Raw genomic sequence first — 22354 nt, forward strand, 5'->3', positions numbered from 1 at the left:
AATAAGGATTTCCATCAACATATTTGCAGCAACATCTTGTCACGTTACCGAAGATATAGTTATTTCTAACATTAGCTTTTGGTTGCATTCTATATCACGTAACTGTTTAGTGTGAATTCAGTAGCCTGTTATATGCTAGTTATTGGACGTTTGTAATCATTCGTGCTTGTTAGCTGTTAAGTTTTAGCTTCTTTAACTTACCTGTAAATAACTTAAGATAACACATGTTGGCAATGTTATACTCAATGATTCAAGGTAAATACTGTAGTAATGGAGAGGCATTCCTGGTAGCCTTTAGATGGTTTGTCCAGGGGAAACACGCAGCTTAGACTAGCTTAAGTTTTTCATCGACCTTCTCAATGAAATCATGAATATAACCCTCCAAAGCATAGTTAGAGCCCTTTTGGTGACTTTGAGATGATTAACAATATACAATCATTCAGGAGAAAAATTGCCATCTTTACTGCTCAACAGCTTAAAAACATTTTGTTTCCATATCATGCTAATCCAACCCTAAAACTATGTACTGATCAAAATGAGAGAACACTTCATGGTGCTAATCTAGCATATGGTGCCAATTATCACCTATTTAACTGGCATTCTAACTTGTCAGTTTCACAGAGTTTGCAAGATGGCAGGCCGTTCTTAAGTGACTGAAAGCCTCCGGCAGTAGGTTATCCAGATTAAAATGAAAAAGGAGGACCCTATTAGCCATAGCAAGACGAATCTGTGATTTCAAGAATATTGCATCTTAAAAAAAACTACAAACTCGTTTAAGTCACTAAAGAATGCTAGTCATCCATGAAGACAAATACAAGAGAGGACTGCGGAGGATGTCGATGGGTATTCGTTTTCGCACGAACGAGGTAAGGATCGGTCTCGCCATACAGAGCATTTGGGCTGAGGGCCCCACACTGCAGTGACCAAATCTTTCATTGGCAAAGAAAATCATAAAGCTGGACTGTGCTTTGTTGAGGAGCATGTTGTGTGGACAGGAGAAATGGTCCAGAGATGACTTCAGTGATGAAAGCAGATAGAATTTATTCGAGTCCGATGGGAAGCATTTAGTTTGGTGACTCGTTGGAAAAAGGCTAAACCTGAAGAGTAGTTAAGAAAAAAAGTGAAAGGTGGAGGAGTAAGTGTCATGGTTTGGGATCTGTTTTCTGCAGCAGGAGTTGGGCCTCTTGTACAGATATATGGATGAATGAATGCAAACGTGTACCAGAAACTTCTTCAACACCATATGCTTCTCTATTTGAGTCATTGCCCAATCAGCCTGCAGTTTTCATGCAAGAGAATGCGCCATGACACAGCAAAACAGGTATGGAATTTCCTTAAAGGTGAAAACATTGAATTACTAACATGGCTTTTACAGAGAACCACTAAAAATCCTTGGTGACAAAGTTATGGTCAAGAAACCCACTACAATCACCGGACTGTGGAGGAGGCTGGAAGAAGAATGGGCCAAAATCACACCAGAGACTTGTGCTATCCTGTGGCCACAGATGTGCTGAAGTGTTTCACGGCAGAGGCCTGTACACTTCTAATTGCTGACTGTTGTAACCTTCAGAATATTTACCCATGCTAAAGTCATAGTTGTTCTCTCATTTTGATCAGTGAATTTTTTTAAAAATACTTAGTTTGTAAAAAGCCATCTTGTAGTACCATGATATAGACACAATCAAATGTCATTTAACCGTGGAACAGTGAAGATGGTATTCAATTCTTCACAAGTTGTTCTCTAAATGTAATCATTCTAGGTTATTGATGCTTTCAGGGCATAGTCCTAATGTCTCAATGTTGAAGGTTTGTCCGAGGGAGTAAAGAGGGCGGGGCTTAGCCATCGGTCCATCTGATGCAACAGTTTATTCATAAACAATATATAAAATAAAATTTTTCGAACCCCAGTCCAAAAGTTGGCCCTCTCAAGCTTCAAAGTCTCACTAGAGTTGCTCACAACGTAGATGAATTAGTATTAAACCTGTTGAATATTAACACTAAAAAACAAAAAACAGGAAAAGTTGCTACTGGACTAAGTACAAGGCAGTCATTTCCAGGCATATGCGTATAAAATTACTATTTATACTCTATATAAAATTAAAATAACATTTGGCAGAACGGCTACTTTTTTGGTTTTGATGGAAACTACATGCAAAAAAAAAAAGATAGAAGCCTCGAGTTACTCTAAAGTTGTATACTAGAAAAAAGGAAGTACGCGACGCGGCGTCGAAAGACTCGCTTATCTTTTTAAGGTCGAGCCGCTTTTTTCTTGGCGTTTTTGACGTCGGTCTTCTTGGGTAGGACGTCTCGGACTTCTTCGTGTTCTTGGCAGCAGAGCTGGCCCGTGGGCGGCCAGGCGCGTAGCGCCCCCTCCTGGTGGGCCTTGCAGAAGGAATTGGGGCACAACTGGCAGAAGGCGTCGGAGTTTTTGCCGCAGACGTCGCAGTGGTGCCACGGGCAGTCCCAGCGACCTGGGGGGGAAAATACTCGACGTTAGCATATACCGAATGAGCGCTGCTGAGCAGCAAGATGCCAGAAAAACATGGCGGCGACCACGAAGTATAGATTCCACCATTTAAAAGAAATACAAATTAAAAATAGAAATCGGTATGATTTTTTTCATGTATTTTTGCCTACTATTCAAATGAATTTTTTTAACTGAATGACATTTTTTTGGTACCACTAGGAGGCACTAAATAGTACACACTACTAAGTCTTTTACCGTAATTTCCAGACTACAGAGCTCCCCTGATTAAAAGCCACATGTGTAAATTTAAAAACACAATTTGCACACCCTTTTCATGGCCAAATTCAAGCACTTTCAAGGCCAATTTTTCCAGTACCTAAAGGAAGAAATTCCCTGCCGATCAAAAGGTTTTTTGGTGGCTTTAAAATAAAGTTAACAAACTTGCTGCTATCACATACTCGGTGCCATTTTGAGCTGTTCCTATCTATGATCTTTTTGTGTCAATGGGCTGCTACAAATGGTAAATGTTCTGCATTTCTATAGCGCTTTTTAAGTCAATGAAGACCTCCCAAAGCGCTTTACAATGTGCTTCACACTTTCCCATTCACACACACACACCGATAGTGGCCATGTAGCCATGCAAGGCGCCTACATAAGGACACTTCGACATACAACACGTAGGAGCCGGAAACCGAACCTGCGATCTCTTGATCCCGAGACGAGCGCTCCTATGCCGCCCTATAAACTGACCTAAATTCTGCCATTCTGCTTTAACAATGCACACGCAGCCTGGCTTCGTCCCACTTGTTTACACACGGAAAGGGCTTTACAGGTGTTGGGTAATAATAGAGTTAAACGGTGTGTGTAAGTGTGTGTATGTGTGTGAATGGGTAAGTGTGAATGAAGTACATTGTAAATAGGAGTGGGACAAAAAAAATTGATTTATGTATATATTGTGATCTTATTTTGGGTCATTTTTAAAATTGACATTTCTCTGATGTCTTATCTAGTACGTAAACATGTTTTGTTTTTTTTTAGAAAAAAAATATGAAATCACAATCATATCAAATCGCAATATTTATAGAATTGGAATTACATACAATACAATCGAAACGTCGGCAGCACGGCGGTGCAGTGGTTAGCACGTGTGCGGCACAGTTCTGAGGTCATGAGATTGAACCACCTGTGTGGAGTTTGCATGTTCTCCCAGTGCTTGCGTGGGTTTCCTCCCAGATTCCAAAACCATACAGGTTAGGTTAATTGGCCGGTACAAATTGTCCCTAGGTGTTAATGAGTGAGCGAATTGTCTGTCCCTGTGTGCCCTGTGACTGGCTGGCAACCAGTTGAGGGTGTCCCCTACCCAATGCCCGAAGATAGCTGGGATGGGCTCCGGCACCCCCGCGACCCTACTGAGGATAAGCGGTGGATGGACAATCAAAACGTGACCAAAGCATATCCTCCCACTCCTAATAGTAAAGCACTTTGGGAGGTTTTCAGTGACTGGTTAAAACGCTATCGAAATGTTACTTTTCTGTACTAGACATTTCCCCGGTGACCATTATTAAAATATGAGAAATGGTCACGAACCGGTTTACTTTTCCGGCTGTTCAGGTCTTCAGGCTAAAATCCGGTGCGGGGAGCGCAAAAAAGTTGAGTTTCTTCTGTAAATTTGTGCAAGTGGCTTTTAATCAAGTGCCCGGGATTGACTGTAATTGAATTCCTATTAGCTAAAGAGTGTGTATGTGCCTACCAAAAGGCCTCTTGGAGAGGTTGAGGCAAGATAAGTGGAAAGCTTTGGTGCAGGTCTTCTTCCCGCAGATGACCAGCTGTCCTCCGTCGCCGCAGCGGAAACACTCGTCGTCCGACTTTTTGCCCTCCGTCCGACGTTTCCTTTGCTTGCGCTTGGGTCTTTTCCCTTTAGGATCCGACGCCGGGCCGTTGGAGTTCTGCCCACGGAAAATAAGCATCGGCCAGAGAGAAAACAATGGTATGTGTAAAGACTTCTTTTTTTCCCCTATTTGATCATTTATGTAGATCACAATCTACCGGTGGATCACTGATGTAGTACTGGTAGATGGCGAGAAATTATTCAGTGCATTGTATTTGTTGGGACATGCTGCAATCAATCAGTCAAATGCAGCATAAACATCAATGTTGGTCATAAGCAGTAGCCAATTGGAGAACGGCACATTTTCTCGATGTAAGGTGTAATTCATTACAATTATTTGTTTTTAATTTCTATGATGTAATAAGTATTTAAAGGTGGGTTGCGTAGTATGAGGCGTCTTTCTTCGTAGTCTTTTTAAAGTGACGAAAACTCCAACAGTTTACCTTAGGCCGATCTCCAAGGAAGCCGCTGCAGTTGGGTGCGCCGCAGCGACACACCGTTTTTTCGTTTCCCAAACAGTCCAAGTTGTAGTTGAATGTCAGCTCAGTTCCTAGCAAAGAGAAAAAAGAAAAAAATCAGGTTTTAGGTTTACTTTATTCAAAGTTAATTACCCTCTACGGGTCATCTACAACTTCAGATACAGTAGACCCCTAGTGTACAGTGTCTCTACCTCACAAAATGTTCACGTTACAAAGTGAATTACAATGTTTTTCTGGACTCTTGTTACGACATTTCCCAAGATACTACATTAACAACTTACTTTGTGTGGCCAAAACATACAAAATTCAAGCTTTGCTGGGTTCATGCTTAGCACTGTGTGTGTTTCGTTTCTCATACATCTCCAGGAGGCCCGTCTTTTTTTAGTTGGCATCACGAAGATGCAGATAAGCCATTGGCTGAACACTTTCCCATAATGCCCCATTTCTCTCTTAGTTATTTCAGAATCTTGAGAATCTGTTTAGCTTCGAGTGCAAGGCATGCAATGATACTGAGGGGAAAAGCAACAACGGAAACAAGGTTTGAGCTAATGTAAAAATACAAAGAAGGCACACACATTGTTACCCTGGCTAAGGAATATGGGTGTAACCAATTGCGATGGAGACTATTATTAATAATGAGGCAATTAAAGCAACAAAGTCTTTTAAGGGCTTGATAATTTTCGCTAGAAGTTTTAATATAGTTTTAAATTTAATTTGTCATCTTCTACCCCCTCTGCATCCACCCACTAACTCCAATAAACCAGCTTGTCATGTCATACCGAAGGTAAAAGATTCATTTTACCTTAACACGTATTCTTTTGGTTTAAGGATATACACATAAAAAAAAAAAAAAGACCACAGTATGGTACAGCACGTTAGACACACTCGAATATGGTATGTCAGTAACAACGTTACATATTTAGAGTTATTCAGATAACTCAAGAATAAAGAACATGCTTATTAAACTATCAACTTCACTCCATAGCACTAAATCAAATCTTCATCCTCTGTCACTTTAACTGGTCAACAACGCTTCCAACTTGGGACTTTATGAAGCTTTCTTCTTCCGGTTCAAAACATTTCCACCCACAACAGAGCAAGGTTGAAATGAGCAACACCAGCCTAGAACCCCCTCTTCTGGTTTACAGTGAGAATAACGTGAAATTGGACTGATAATAACAATTTAAAACTAAATGATATAATAATGTGTTATTTAACATATAAATCTCACCGGAGTATAAATCGCAAACCCCAGCCAGATTATGAAAAAATCTGCAATTTATAGTCTGTAAACTATAGTACTTAAGATTTACTAATGTGTTACTTGTGGGGATCAAGAAGTCGCAGGTTTAATTCCCGGCTCCTCCGTGTTATATGTCGAAGTGTCCTTGAGCAAGACACTGAATCACTAATGCCCCCAATAAGCAGGCCTTGCATGGCTGACTCCCTATTGGTGAGTGAGTGTGTGCGTGAATGGGTAAGTGTGAAGCTCATTGTAAGGTGCTTTGGGAGCTCTTCATTGACTTGAAAAGAGCTTTAAAAATGCAGACCATGTACCATTTACCATTTAACGAGCATATACACTTTTAATGTTTTTACAGAAAGAATAAGCTCCTTCCTTAGGTTTCTATTCCCGCCCATACGATAATTTCCCCTAACAACCCCCACCTCAGAGCAGATTCATCTGGTATCCCCGGGTGTCCATAGTATGTTAGCGGTTGTTAGACTTAAAGCGCCCCCACCTGCTTCGATGTCACAGACAGCAAACAGTCCCACACGCGTGTCTCCGTTGACAGTCCACTTCTGAGTCTCGCAATTGGGTTGGCAGCTGTGGTTCATGAAGCGAGAAAAGTTGCCCTTGGGACCCGCATCGATGATTCGGTCCTGGAGAGAAAAATGACACGGCAAACAAGTGTTACAGTCACGGACGTATTTTCACCAAATGGTGCAGTGTTTGTAGTATCGGCAACTGTAACGTGGCTGTGGACTGCTTTGCAACGTTCCCAAAGCGATACCGTCTCATTCATGTCGCTCCCAGTGGAGGAGGAACTGCAAAGTGAGCAGCACTCGTGTGCACTTGGGAGCATCGCTTGAAAAAATGAAAATACCTTATCGATCGTGAGCATGTAGAAGTCGGTGATGTTATTTTCGTGAGCGTATTTGATCCTGGCCCGGCATTCGTCCTCGTCGATCAGCTCGCCGATGTACTCGTTCACAAACTCGCCCTGGTGGATTGACAGGGCTCTGTTCAGTACGAATCGCGGGGTATTCGAAGCAAAAAGTGGGGGTTTAATAGGTATTAGTCAACTTTATTTCAATGACGAATCCCCGATAAGATATTTTTGCAGCCAATTAGCCACCAAACGAGAGCTACACGAAGGATCTTCAGCATTGTACAATGCAAAAATAATTAGATGAATAATACTAAGCAAATCCTATAACATTAAGAAAATGTTAATTATTTTGATGACCAACCATTTGTCACCCTAAAAGAAAAAAAAACACATTTGCAAATTCATAATAAAATCTACATGAAAAAAATGTAACAACACAAAATAAGACACAGCGTTTTTGTTTTTTTTGGGGGGTCATAAACTAACGAATTTTGACAATTTGTTTTGTTTAAAAAAAATAATGAAAATATTAAATGTATCATTTTGTCCCCACTGTCTCTTCGTGAGTCCACAACAAAAATATTACCACAAAAATACTAAAACATGGCGAGAAAACGAAACAGTACATACAATTTAGTGCTTAAAAACCGGGACTGAATATTTTATTTTGCTTTCATTCTGAAAAGAAAAACTAAGAAACAATCTTACTGCAGTAATACTATTATTCGAACATAGAATTATTACAATAGAAATCTACGAATACACAATGCCAGTAATATTACAAAAATACTATAGAAATACTTCTTTGGAAATACTTTAAAAATACTAAAAAATACTATTATGGAAATACTACAAAGATTCCACTTCAATAATACAAAAATATTACTACAAAAATATTAAATCATTGCTAGAAAACGAAATAGTCCATACAATTTACTTCTTAAAAACTGCGACAAAATATTTTATTTTGCTTTCATTCTGAAAAGAAATACTAAAAAACAAAATCGTACTGCAGTATTACTGTAATTCGAGCATACAAATTATTACAATAGAAACCTACAAATACACAACTACAGTAATATTACAAAAATACTATAAAAATTCATTTTTGGAAATACTTTAAACATACTATTATGGAAAAGAAATCTTAAGAAATAATTAAGATTCCACTACAGTAATACTATAATACAAATATATCATTGCACAAATAATAGGACAGAAATACTAAAAAAGATAGTAATAAGGAAATAAGATGACAGAAATATTAACAAAAATATAATACAATACTACTACTAAAAAATCCACCATGGAAATACTACAAAACTGCAACTGCATAGATACTACAAAAATAAAACTACAGTAATGCTACAAAACTCAATAACAAACTTTGTGCTTAAAAAAGGAAGCTAATATTCCAACAATTTGACTTTACTTAACCTTAACGTTCCTGTAAAACTGGCCTAAAATCCCAATCCAAGACGTTCCCAAAATAAATTGAATGCTGTTCTTGAACCCTTTGGAGAATATGGACGCTTTTGTTCTCTTTTGAAAGGTAACATACTTCAAAACGTTGCGTAATCTTAATTGGAACACACAGAAATAGAAGGTTTATTCTTGCCTGATTTTATTTTTTAAACTAATGCCTGCAGATGAGTGTAGCATGGGCTTATTAGCTCAACAACAGGAGAGACAATCGCTTGAAGGCTTTTTCAGTACCTTGTGAAATTTGAATCTGAAGAACCAAACATTGTATTTAAAACACTTTCTAAGGGTAGGTCTAGCAGTTTCCAAAATTGCCATTTGGAGACGACAAGTTTACAGCTATGAAAACTCTGCAACTGTGTATTCCACTTTAGACATTTTTAAAGAGTTGTAAATGTTTGACTTATTTTTCCAGAAGTCAATCAATAATCGTGCACACTTGTGCATAATAATGGTGCATAAAATTGAATTACGGGTGACATTAAGCACCTTTATTTTGGGGTCTGATTTGAATACACAACGTATATCTGCTTATCATTCTCTTCCAATTTCATTGGCTAACCAAAGTGTCAATTATCATTTGATTCGGTTACTCCTGGCTGAAATTATTTGAAGCTAAAGGAGGCAATGTCTGTTTATCAATACGGACCTTCATAGGCTAATATGGGCTGTGGACTGTCAAGTCATGTTTATTTGTATAGCCCTTAATCACAAAGAGACTCAAAGGGCTGCACAAATCAAACACTATTGCAAACTATTATTAGACTATTAACCTAAATGAGGACAAATGATACACATATTATCAACATAAAGTATAGGTTATTCATATGCTATAGAGTAGAAGTGTGTTTTAAGCTTAGATTTAAACATTTCCACTGAGGTTGCAGATCGAATCTTAGGGAGAAGAGCATTCCACAGCACCGGGGCCCGGATGGAGAACGCTCTCGAACAAAAAGCCCGCTTTTAGCGGAGAGTCAGAAGGGCCATATTGTAAATAATTTAACGAGTCTATTTATTTGTAAACGGACATTATGTGGCGAAATGAACAAATTACAACAAGGAACGTCCAAAGAAGTAGGAATGCTTTTAGGCGGATTTTGTCTTAAAAATCTGTCTGCATTATCGTGTGGAAATATTTTACACAGTTGTATTCACTGGATTCTCGCAGATGTAATGAGGACACGTTTGAAGACATTTTGCGTTTTATAAACCAATTTGATGAAACTAATCCATTTAAAAGCAGATGTATAGCATGTAGATGTCTGCATGTATATGTATTCAGACATGAAAAAAACTGGATACCCAATGCGGCTGCCACTTCAAATAGTTGCCCACCCCTGGTTTATACGGATTATCTTGAATCACCTTTTTGATGTCACGCAGAGCGATCAGGCCCCAGCCCTTTCCAGGCGTCTTGATGATTTTGGTGTCCGGGTAGAGGCGCTTGGTAAAGTCCTGGTTGCAGCAGCGCTGGCCACTAGGACAAACCTGCGGGTGGCATTCGTACTGCAGCATGCGGTTCAGGCACTCCGACTCGAAGCCGCAAGGACGCTTCACCGAAGGCTTGCAGTTACATTTGGGGATCTCAGACACGTCGGCCGCATAAACCTGGACTTTGCCCACTGGTTTGTTGACCTGCCAAGGTTTTCAAAAGTAGTGCATTTAGAGAAAAACTGTTACAAACGTTGTTTCATGACCATATAGTAAACCCCCAGGATACAACATGAATCCGTTCTGACGTGGGGATCGCAAACAGAAATTTGTGATTAGCTAATGCATTTAAAACCCTAAGTACTCCAGATTAAATCATTTAAATTGTATACACATATGAAAAATCAAATTAATATTTACTAAGTACTACTTAATGTAACATCTAGGAATAAATAACATCACAAATAAATGTAAAATAAAAATTCAATTTGATTTGCATCAATTATTACAGTGGAGTCAGATTAAAATGAAAACTGATTTTTTCATTTGGGAAGATTGCAAGGTCCTTGCAAGCATTTGTTGCTTTATTAGTCTCCAAATTCTTAATAAATGTCCCTATTGTCAAATGGTTACCGCCATATTCCTTAGTGAGGGTAACAATGAATGGGCCTTCTACGAGGTTCTTTATAACTACTAGTTCTATTTCCATCGTTATCATGTTTTTGCTTCTACCTTTGGCATCACAAGAAGGTTTGGGACCCAAAGCTAGACAAATTCAAGTTTGTTACACGAGATTGTGAACTGAATTCAACAGAGAAATAGAGCATTCTGAAACAGATTTCAATCAGTTGCATTTGTATTTTCACGATGCTGTGATGCAAATCAATTGCAGAGCAGTACACTATATGACATGGACCAATAGACTGGCATCTAAGAGACCCAAACTCTAAATGCGTACAAACAATGTATGACTCTTGTAAGTTTTTGGCTATGCGAAATAAGTTGATGCTAGGGTTGCTGATGAGTCAAGTCTACTTTTGATTTTGAGTATGCAAGGATAACAAGAGGAGACTGTACAGAAAAACCCTCCCAAAGCCAAACTTCAAATCTGATCTCAAAGCCCCCCACTGAGCCCTTTCTTTTTATGGCTGATTGTGACAATTATGTTAACAGTGCATGATAATTAAAAGAACAAAGAACAGTGAGGAATAAGTCAAAATAATGAACTGGTATTCATTCTAAGCAATCTCCTGTGCAGGTGTCCAATAGTAAAAACAGAAACAAGCAAAATAAACGTATCAGACACAATAAGTAGCAATCATTTTCTGTCAATATTCGTCATTGTGAAAATTTTATATTCTACCTTGATAAATTTGTACGGAGGCGGTTTTCGATTTTTCTCCTGCGCCTCCTTGGCTTCCTGCTTCATCTTATTCTCCTTGAATCGAGATTCTGCCTCTAACAAAGCTGAGGGGCGCAAAAGCAGGTAAGACGACACATTCCAAGTCACATTTCACGTTGGAATCGTTACCCGTCTTGAAGACTTTTCCGATGCTGGTTTTCTTGTACTTGCTTCCGCGGTCGCCCTCCATGTAAGGGAAGACACGGCCTTGGTGCGTCCAGTAATAGTCCTTGGAGCCGAAGAAGAAGACTGGGAACTCCCCGATCTCGTGACGAAGGTGCTGGATGTTGGTGGGGATGTTGCGGGGGTGGTGAATTTCTGCAGGCCACCATCTTGAAGTAAAACAAAAGCACCACTTAGAATGGTTTTGGTAAGAAAGCTGCGCCTGTGTACGGGACTCACCGGTAATTTCCCAGTTTGACCCATATGATGTCTCTGTATTTGGGCTTCTTGCCGGCGCGGCAGTCGTTGCAGAACCAGCTGCCGTCGGGCATGGCGATGTTTAAGCAGTCAGGGTGGAAGGCGGCGGGACAAGACTCGCAGCACAATAGTTGACCCCCTAGCAGTCAAAAACAATATTTACATAAGTTTTAAATTGGAAGAGTCTATTAGCTTAGTGCTAACACATGTTTAAGTACTCTAGTTGTTGTCGTTTCTTGATTTTTGCGTTTCTGGTAGGGTGTGGCTAGCAGGCTGAAAATCCATCCTGATGCAACTGTTGAGATCCCCATCAGTGTGAAAGAGACTCCCTCAGGTGCTTTCCTCACATGGTTAATCTGTGCCGTGCCATTTTTGTTTAAACCACTGTGTGTGTGTGTGTGTTTAGTGTTCTAGGTTGTTGGGAGGGGAAAAGGGGCGATTTTTTTTCCATTTTACATTGAGTGCTTACGTACAGCTCTTTGAGTAGCATTTCATTGCCTCAAAAGTGTTCTACAAATAGGTTAAGAAGTAAGTAATCACTTTTTTTGATTTACATACAATTTAGGCCAGTCTGCAACCATTACCCTATAAATACTACCTATATGCCATAATATTCTTTTTTAAGCTTATTTTTTATCCTTTAAGTCTTTATTACTTGCTTTTCCTGGAGTGCCACGTCCAATCTCATCGTAACTAACGTAATCCCATAACAAGTACCCTTCTAATTCTATTCTATAATCATTCGTTGTCTTGTGAAATGTCTTAGAACCAGCAAATATATCCCTAATGTTAGTTTTTGCCGCTTACCTTTGGAGCAGACGAAGCACCAACTGACGTTGACGTGACTGTGGTGCCTGTTCCCCTTCTTGGCGCTGAAATGGTTGGTGCAAATGAAGGCGGCATTGGTGATCGTCTCGCTGCCCGCCGCCATGCACTGGTCGCCGGCGTGGTAGGCCACCGGGCACCGCAGACATCGCATCAACCGGCCTGCAAAAATAGATAATCAACATTATGTGAGGTAGAGAAGATCTCTGGCCCAAACTGAAACTTCGGCTTAAAATGGCTTCTCTTTTGACGGTCCCCCCTCTCCCCTTAGTGTAGCACCTACTTTCACTCAAGTAATTATTTAGATGAACGCTTTTTACTTCTACTCAAGTAATGTTTTTCTGAAGTAACAGTACTTTTACTTGAGTTACTGCAGTTGCTGCAGTTCCGTGTTTCGGTAAAAGATGCGCCGCTTCCTCCTTCTACGCGGCTTACGACAGACGCAATTTCCGCTCCTCTCCAATTGCTTACAAGCTTTACAAACGTTCTTTTTGCTTTTTAGCAGAATATTTCACTATTTGCATCTTGTAATCTGCAGCATCTGATCTTCTTTTCAGTGCCATTTTGTTCAGTTCCATTTCGCTGCACTTTGCCGAAATGCGCACTGTGACACCTAGGTGTTCATTTCGGCATTGCACTTCGAAGTGCACACTTGATTTGAGGGACTAGACCCGAAGTAAACCCGAAGCTGCATACTTCAGCCGAAATGCAAACTTGGGCGCCAGAGTAAAGTTTCGAGATTAGCTTGGCACCGAAGCAAAGCTTCGAGATTAGCTTGGGCCGAAGTAAAGCTTCAAATCAAGTTAGAGCTTATAGACCCACAGGCCGGATTTTTCTAGGCCCAATCTTACCTCTAATGTGAGGTACATTGCTTCAATTTAATCAAGTCATACGAGTTGACTTTCCTTACCCTGCTGGGTGCGGGAGCCAAAGTGGCAGCTGAGGCAGGCGTGCAGCGGGCAACGCAGTCCTTTGTTGTCAAACACAGCCAGCGGGCTAAGGCGGGCGCACACTTCGTGGTAGAATTTGCCACAATTTGCTACGTGGCAGCGCTGCATGTCGCCGTCCGATTGCTTGCACGTGAAGCACGGGTGAACACCTGGTCGGAGAAAGAAGCTGAAAGATCCGACAGTACATGAAGGAAGCAGTATGTGTGTGCTCACCTGTCCTACATTGCTGACACAATGGTTTGTCTTCCAACTTGAAGCTTTCGCCCAGGCAGCGGAGATGGAACATGCCACAGCACTGACCTTCACAGGCCACCAGGTCCTCGCCAGCCTGCTCACACACCTGAACAGCACCACAAAGGTAAGACACGGGGGTCGTCTTCTACCTTGGTCAAATATTCTTAAGACCTGGCAGACAAATTCTTTCTTGCGTTCTCCCTTTTTCATGCTGTCTAGACTGCCACTTGGGGACTCAGGACACCCTTCACTTCCGGATCCCTGCACACAAAGTGTGGCCCAGTTAATTAAATGTCACTTTTATATTTTCCAGCCCAAAAAGGTATTTTGATGTCTTGCTATTGTACCTCAGCTTCTGGACAAAACGACGATCTTCTTTTGATCTTGGCAGGCCCGCCTATATTGTCACCATTCTGTTTTCGCTTTCTTTTTCGCTTTGGCTTTTCCGCTTCATGCTCATCTGGATTAAGAGTAACATTTTTTAAAACCTAGTCATGGGGCCCAGAGGATGGATTGTATTTATACCCAGTACTTGATGCTTTTCAAGTTGTTTCTTGGCTTCTTTGCCAGGTTTACACCTCCCGGCCGTGGTCTTCTCCTTGGCTCCCGCCACAATAGAGGCCTGGCCCTGTTTAGGAATAATGCTTTTAGTATGAGTTTCCTGTGGCATCGCATGACACATGAATGATCATCTCTGTAAACGTCACATTTTTCCGCCGCTTTTTGGGCTGCTGGTCCACCACTGAGTCAAGCAGAGATGTCCTCTGCGGTGTTTTCTTCAGCCCTTTTCCATCTAAGAGCAAAAAGTAGTAAAAGGTCATGACTGAACATTTCACATCGAAAATTAAGGATGACTTTTTGTGGGATGGCAGAAATCTGAAAACTAAAAGTGTAACAATTCAACTTTACTACTGACCTGGAGCAAAACATTCACCCAACTTTCTCTTTTGGGCTAAACCTGCTGACGTCTCTGTCTTCCCGTCTGACTTTAGATGGGAGTCAGGTTGTCTGTGTTTGAGCGCATTAGGAGCTACCACAGATCCCATGGAGAGTGAATCCTGTCAAAAGATATATTTTAGGAGGTGTGTAAAACGTTCAAAATCCACAGATAGTGGTTTGGCCAAACCTTTAGCATATGACCAGCATTTCTTTTCTTTCTCTGAAGGCCATTTTTTGTGTGGTCTCCATTCAGCCGTACCCTGTGTGTTGGGGTGGCCTCCCCCATCAAGAGGCGGGCCTCCAGCTCCATGCTGGCTTCCGGTTTCAGCTTGTCCAGGATGCAGGGGTTGAGGTGGGGCCCGCTCTCGTTGTACACGAAGGTGAAGTTGGCCAAGCGGTCATCTGGCGACATGGCCAGCGCCTCCGTTGCCTGGATGACGCCCATTTTCCACTGAGGCTGCAGTTTACGGGGCACAGATGGAAGTTTCTGGACATGACAGGAAGACGGCTGTTGACATTCGTATTGGTCCAATATTGTAAATTAAGAGGATACTGAAAGCCATCTCAAGTAGACTAAAATATGTTTGTTAGTTTCAAATAAAAGAAAGAGCTCAAATGGAAAGTCTGCTCCAGACTCAAGTGAGCCGGTCCATTCATGCAGATTCTTCCCAATAATTGTAAGTTAACATTTTTAGGGCACCTGTTTGTGCAGGCCGTGCGATGCCCGGTGACGACTGAGCGCTTTGTACTGGCTCTCCTTGGCGAAGTATATCATGTTTTTCTCAAAAATATAGCCCCTCTCAGGAGCATCTCCAAAATACTGCACATGGTAAAAGAGGCCTGACCCGCCTTTAGCTATTGAAAATGGAAGAAGAAAAAAAGAGATTCATACATATAAGAGAAACTATCCAAAGTATAGGTATTGTGAAACAGTTGAAAAGAGGAGTCACCGTTAGGTTTTACGTGGTGGTTAAGTTCAGGGTCGTTGGTCACTATACAGGGCCACCATGGGTACCCTGACACCTTGGTCCAGACCACGTCGCCGACAGAGAAGCTTCCCAGCAAAGACGGCGCTTCTGTAGGGCCTGGTAACAGCTCCGAGGCGATTGCAGTCTAAAATAAAAAGTAAAATAAAGAACTTTTGTTGCAAAAGTCAGGACAATTTTTTAAAATGGAAATCTGACCAGACTAATCAGTGGCATTCAAATTTGTATTAAATGGGAGTCTGCAAACACGTCTGATAATAAATTTAAAGTTTAGCTGTTCTATTAGGGTTTTTCCTGAACTTTTTTTTCCACAGTCGGTATGGCGTTCTTTTGGTCGAGTGCAGTAAGTACCGTTCTGTCCAGAAAGATGACGGCTAAAAGTCTCATCCCCTGTACTAATCATGTACTTGCTAGAGGTTTCTGCAGCTCCTCCAATGCTTTAGTTGGCCTCTCAGCCAGTTGTCTCCTCCAATCATGGACTTTGGAAGGACGCCCAGTTCTCGGTAAAGCCACCGTTGTACCGTGCTTTCTCCATTTAACGACAACACCCTTTACAGAGTTCCATGACATACTTAATGCCTTAGAAATTCGTTTGTATCCTTCTCCTGAAAGATATCTTTCAACAATGAGGTCCTTTTGATGTTGTGGGATCCTTCTGCGGACCATGGCTTGGGACTACAAAAAGGCCAGGAAAAGCCTATTAGAAAGTATGAACTTTACTCGGGTTTGCGTTTTTTTAAACTCCTATTTAACATGAACTTGGATGCCAATAATTTACCACTTTATAAAACTAGTAAAAACTTACCACCTCTGCTGCCTCCAAAGCAGAGTTGAGAACATCTCCAGTTGCGGCAGAATTTAGGTTGGGTTTTAGTTTTTGAGGTCTCCCCCGCTGCTTCTTCGCTGCCTGTCTTTCCTGAGGCGCCAATGACAAACCAGTCTCGCTAGCCGAGCACGGCTCAACAAGTGGCGTCTTGACCAATTGTGGAACGGTGGCCTTCAGCTCAGGATCAGCGTGCTGAAGAGTCACGTTGGGAGAGGGGGCTTCTACACCATTGAGGACAGGGGTCTCGGCAGTGCAGAGGTTGGAAATGGATTCTTGGTCGCCGTTAAGCACAAGTGATGTGAGATCCTTGAGTCTCTCGTGGCTGGACATCTTATGGAGCATGCCATCCTGCAGGGTGGCAGCCAATGTAGCGACGGCTTGGTCTATCAACATGGAGGGGTCGCCACAGGACTCTGGCGGCTGCTTCATGCTGATGGGGTTGGCCGGCTCAGGCATCAATGGCAAAGACCTGCCTATGCTGTCCATTCCATTCAAGTATGTTGCACACACACTGGCAAAACACCAGGAACGAGATTGCATTAATCATGTGTAAATATAAAATATTCACAATCGAGTTTAAAGTCATTAAATCTGAACAGTATGTGTAGTTGCTATCCATAATGATAGACATATTTGGTAATGCTTTTATTAAAAGCAGTTTGATGGTCACTGCTCAAAAATAAGGCTACAACTCAGGGTTTCCTAAAGTTGTTTTGAATGTTCAGTGGGCCATAATGCCTTTGTTGTCCTCCCTCACCTGAGTATCAAAAAAAATGTTCGACTCACATCCAAACTGCATCGACCTATCATCTCCACCACATTCTTACCCCCCAAAAAAGAAGTTACAAGATATCCACCCAGTAAAAAATAGGATTACGGGTATTACATTTTCGGTTTTTCCAACCCATTTACACCAGGCCTTAAAAAAATCCTCCCCTGGAGAAACCCTGCAAGTTAAGTCCTTATCTCTAAAAAGGAGAAACTTAATAACTTTTCTCATGCAAAAAAAGGAATGCTGAGGCAAGAATAGAACGCCTGGGGTCTGATGAAGGAAACAGCAGCAGTCTTGAAATGTTACAACTACTTTGTTTTTGCTTCTCTAATACGTTTTTCAAAACAGATAGTCTAAATGCGATTTGCAACGAAGAATTGCACCACAAGGGAGGGCACTGAAAATCGATCATGTAGCTACTACCACTCTTAAAAAATTGAAACAGTCTCTCAGAGAACGCACAAGCTAGCTGCTTGCCAGTTTTCAGAGGTTCAGTGCAGAAATAGGGCAAAAGCACTGAATGCAATGATGCCTTATAATAATAATAATTATAAGCCCATCAATGCCCAGAAACCGAACCAAGAATCAAGCACACATAATCCTGCAGATCCTGGGATATATATCATGATTTTGAGGGTCTCGCGAGCCCAGTCTGAAGGTCATTCCCAGCTCGCAATCCCACAGCCGAGCCAACAACATTAGGAGGATCCATTCTAACCTTAGCCACCATCTCTTTGACCTGCTGACTTCCGGCAGACGTATATGGACAAACAGGCTCACGGACAGTTTCTACCTCAAGGCCATCAACACCTTAAACATGCACACGAGACTGTAGGGGATAAAAAAGAAAACACACCTCACCTATATATAGAAAAAGTATATTCGTGTCATATTAATTAGTATAGCCCTTAATCACAAAAGGTTTTAAATGGCAAGGAAAAACTCCAAACCTTTGCAAGAGAAAAATGAAGAAACAATGAGAAGGGGCTGCTGTACATGAAATAATCTTCATTGAGCTAGACCATTGAATACAATTTCAGCTTTTTCAGGGTTATAGTGCAAGAAATTAAGTAACATGTTTATTTTAATCTTCCAGCCCTCAAGATTTCCACAACTTCAAATTCAAAGTGTTTGCTGTCATATGTACAGAAAAGAACCACGATCCCTGCACAATAAAATTCTTACTTTGCTGTCCACACAGTTGCCATCGTAATAAAACTAAAAAACTATATAAATGTATACATAAACGAATATTAAAAATACAGGATTAACTCAAGATGACAGAGCAGTTTTCTTCATTGACAGATAACGCTGAGTGTCATCTGCATAACAATGGAAACTAATAATATAATTGTAAATAATCTTACTTAGCAGAAGCATACAAATATTGAAAAGGAGGGGGCCACGAACTAAGCCTTGTGGGACACCAGAGGCAACACTAAAAGGCTCTGAAGTGATATCACCGTATTTAACACAATAAGTCTTATCTGAGAGGTTGGACCGAAGCCATAAGAAGATGGTTCCTGAGGGATCAATCCATTTTTTCCAGCCTATCTAGTAATACATTGAGGTCCACAGGAGATCGTTGGTCACTTTAAATAGGGCTGCTTCAGTAGCACAATTAGCCCCGAGTCCTGACTCCTTAAATTCAAAAGGAATATTATTTATATTATTCGTTTTTTATTTTTTTATTGTTTTAGAAATACGTTGATGTTAATGCCTTTTTTCAATTTCTGATGCACTTAAAGCTTAGGCCAGTTTAAAAAGAACTACCATGTTAATATTCGCTTATGGATCCTGACTTCTTTGTTTCTTATTGTTTTCCTCTTTTACGTTTTTTTATGGCATGTTCATCCGGGGGTGCCACGTCTAATGTCGTTGTAAAGAATGTTCACTACGTTGTTAAAGACGATAAAGACAATTCTGATTCATCGTGGATCGATTTATCTTGTCTGGCGAGCGCCTTGTGGGTGTTCCAACTTTCAATGTACTTTTACATTTAAAAACTAGTCTCTCTTGTGTTTTTAATAATGAGTACACGTAACAGGCAAATAAAAATACATAAATTTATTTTGAGATATTCGTGTCCGTCAGCCATTTAAGTAGAAAGCAAACAAAGCCTCCGCACAATGCCCCAGAATATGCCGCGAGGAAATATTCACCGAAAACCAAATAGTGTTAAAAATTTTTACAACTGCTGTCGTTTGAATTAAATATTCGCTGATAAAAGTCACTTTGTCGACGCCATGACAGCTCAATGCTAAGCAGAAAAAAACCCATTGAAAATTAGCATCAAAAGTTAGCATAAGCTAACTAGCCGCCTATCGCTTAAAATGGATGCTGGGCCCCGGGACAAGTGTACACTTTTCCAGAAGGAAAAAAAAAAAAAAGTCCGCGAGTTTTGTTCCCCATAGCTCGGCGGTGTCATTTTGGGCAAACGGCGGCGTTCGGAGGTTTTACCTGCTGGGTGAACGTCCTGGTGCTCGCTCAGACGGAAACGGGGAGTTTATCCATGGAGAAAATTGACGAATTTCATTCAAGTGGAGTGAAAAGGCTTAAGCTGGGAACTCAAACTGCGACGACGACCAGCGCGAAAAATACTCGCTCCTGATTGGCGGATTGAAAGAAAAACAAACAGGAAGTAGATGATCTTACGCACTAGCACGTTTGCGGTCGTTTTTAATATTTCAAGTATTTCTTTCTTCTTTTTTTTTAAACAATTATAAAAACACGTTATGTACACCCGGGAAAACAATTTAACATTTGTGAGTAGATGATCTCACTCACTAGCAGATTTTCCAAAGCCACAGTAGAAGGCATTCCGGCTTACCGCATTACTGTATGGTATGCTGGGAGCACGGCAGCGGACAGGACAAACATAGAGAGTAATCAACACGGCCCAAAAGATCATCGGCTGCTCTCTACCCGGTCTATAATACGGCTTTACCACTACCTATTTGACCTTGTGCCCTTTGGTAGCAAAAGTAAATGGAAGGAGAACAAGAGGAAGGCCGCGATTGACGTGTATGGATGGTGTAATGAGTGCCCTGCAGGAAAGAGGATAGCAAAGTAAAATCTAGTAGAAGCTAGAGCCCTTGTTGGTGATAGGAATGAGTGGAGAGGTGTTGTAAAAGGATAGTGGGATGTTTGGATGCGTTCTAAGGGATGGGCAGGGCACCTGTATGATGCGGCAGGAGTAAACCAGTAAAAAGCTTTCGGGCCCTGCTGTTGAACAGAGGAGTGTGTTGGGTCACCCGGACCCGAGTGACATAGCCGCTTTCTTGTGTGCCGTTTAATCTGGGGGGATGTAAGGATGACCAATTTAGGTGCTGAGGTGCCTAACTTGTTTGGGCATTTGGGTTGGCCATGGTCCAAAAATGTTTGTTGCTATTTCTTTCCCTTTTTTTTTTTTCTTTTTTATGGTATGTGTTTGTCTTTCTGTCGGTCACCCTTCTTGAGGGATATGACCAAGGTAGATAGAAAGATAGATAGCCCTTTGGTAGGTGCTCCAGGTCCCTCAAAACTGAGACAAACAGGCTCAAAGTGAGCTTCTTTCCCAGTGCCATCGCAACCCTAAACATTCACACAAAACTGTGAAAACATATCCCGTGACAATTTTGGGTTTAATTCTCTATTGGTTGTTGCCATATTTAACTGTGAAAAATGTGTACTGTATATACACCATGTGAATTATATTGGATTTTTTAAAAAATGCTGCTGCACTTGTTTTAACTGTACTATTGTTACAATACTATATTCTTCATTGTATTATTCTTTTTATTACATAGGTCAGTTTTTCTGAGAACTATGTTGTAACTATATGCCTATTCATCCTAATAGTCTTTTATATTTTCTCTTCAAAGTCTCTATATGACATGTTTACCCTGGAGAGCCATGTCTGCATACGATATGTCACAACGTTGATATTAATGACTTTAAAGACAATTCTAGTTCTATTTGTAATTCTTATTCAAGGCTGTTTTAAAAAAAATCATTTTTTAAAAAAATAATTATTGTTTTGAGTTATAAATACATGTTATGGAAAGTCAGAGAAAAAAGTAATTAAAAAAAAACCTGCATAACCTCGAAACAAACACAGCTTTCGAACAAGTCATACATTAAAATAAGCAGAATAAAATAGAACAGAACAGAATGTAAAAGTCTTTGTAACATAGGGTACAGTGTTTAGAACAAGATTAGACGTGTCACTCCAGGGTGAACATGTAATAAAGACTTAAAAGGTTTAAATACAATGAAAAAGAGTATTCGGATAGATGAGTACTTCTCGATTATTTTCTGTCACGCCCCCTCTTGGAAGAAGAAATCCCCTCGCGCCCCCCAAGAAGTCTGTCCCCTCATCAGGGTAATTATTGTTTTTTGGGGTCACTTGAGGATCTGCTCCATTTCGTGTCCACACTTCATACTCAATGCACTGTGTGGAGGTTAAAAGTAACAAAAACACTGCCAAAGAGGGCGCCACTGCTCACTAGTGTAGTGGACGTGTAATTGCACTTGATTCTTAGGGAAGTTTAAAAAGAATTTCGAGGTCAAACGCGCCCACGCCCCCCAGACGGCCCACCCCACTATTTGAGAACCACTGTTATAGATAAATTTGATTTACACTGTAAATATAAACTATACAAACATAAAATATAAAAGTAAATTCTATTTTTAGGGGCATGGCATTCAAATTTGCTTCTTTAAATTTGCTTCTCCACAAAGCATTCCTAGTATACTCTCTTTAGTATACTCTCTTAGGGCATGTAACGACCCTTGACGAACAAACAAAAAAAAATTGGATCTCATTAACATGTTGTTGCAAATTGTTTTACATTTTGATGGCACAATTAGTTGGGGGTTAATATCTTCAAGGAACTTTTTTATCAGGAGATCTGAATAAAAATGAAAGCATTTATTCTCTAATAGAATAGAATAGAACGGTTTCTTCATTTAACTCATGTTGAGGTTTTGAGTTTTTCCTTGCTCTCATGTAGGTTTTGGATCAGGGGATGGTGTAATAACAGTCTGTAGTTTGCAATAAACTTTGGTCTGAGCAGCCCTATAAGACTCACAGTGATAAATGGCTATACAAATAAACGTGACTTGACTTGAATAGAATTTCTTGTCATTGTAACAAAT

At 40.6% G+C, this 22354-nt stretch overlaps 1 protein-coding gene across 6 annotated transcripts; it reads right to left on the reverse strand.

Annotated features, from left to right (window-relative positions):
• Nucleotides 1-1847: 1847 nt before the first annotated feature.
• On the reverse strand, nt 1848-19839 carry nsd2 (nuclear receptor binding SET domain protein 2). Of its 6 annotated transcripts, none has more exons than XM_088354193.1 (22): nt 19676-19839; nt 16423-16954; nt 15582-15744; nt 15332-15486; nt 14819-15088; nt 14609-14750; nt 14400-14485; nt 14218-14320; nt 14040-14152; nt 13864-13953; nt 13672-13798; nt 13419-13607; nt 12491-12670; nt 11666-11822; nt 11393-11595; nt 11225-11328; nt 9796-10065; nt 6943-7059; nt 6577-6718; nt 4799-4905; nt 4218-4413; nt 1848-2471 (listed from the first exon to the last, which is right to left on the reverse strand). In XM_088354193.1, the coding sequence occupies exons 2-22, from the start codon at nt 16927-16929 to the stop codon at nt 2248-2250; spliced, it is 3645 nt and encodes a 1214-aa protein (XP_088210319.1). In that variant the 5' UTR covers nt 16930-16954; nt 19676-19839; the 3' UTR covers nt 1848-2247. The 6 variants fall into 6 exon arrangements, with proteins under 6 accessions (XP_088210319.1, XP_088210320.1, XP_088210316.1 ...); XM_088354194.1 differs by having other exon boundaries at nt 14891-15118; XM_088354190.1 differs by having other exon boundaries at nt 14819-15118.
• Nucleotides 19840-22354: the final 2515 nt, after the last annotated feature.

Source organism: Urocampus carinirostris, chromosome 15 (assembly GCF_059441175.1).
Source record: "Urocampus carinirostris isolate Australia breed hairy pipefish chromosome 15, RoL_Ucar_1.0, whole genome shotgun sequence".
Classification (NCBI taxonomy): domain Eukaryota; kingdom Metazoa; phylum Chordata; class Actinopteri; order Syngnathiformes; family Syngnathidae; genus Urocampus; species Urocampus carinirostris.

Excerpts from the sequence above, each read along its gene's own strand:
- nsd2 (XM_088354190.1), bottom strand. The coding sequence starts at position 16,929 with ATGGACAGCATAGGCAGGTCTTTGCCATTGATGCCTGAGCCGGCCAAC. Across the intron at positions 4,906-6,576 it reads TGTCTGTGACATCGAAGCAG|GAACTGAGCTGACATTCAAC; the intron begins GTGGGGGCGCTT and ends TCTCTTTGCTAG. Across the intron at positions 2,472-4,217 it reads CCTCTCCAAGAGGCCTTTTG|GTCGCTGGGACTGCCCGTGG; the intron begins GTAGGCACATAC and ends TTTCCCCCCCAG.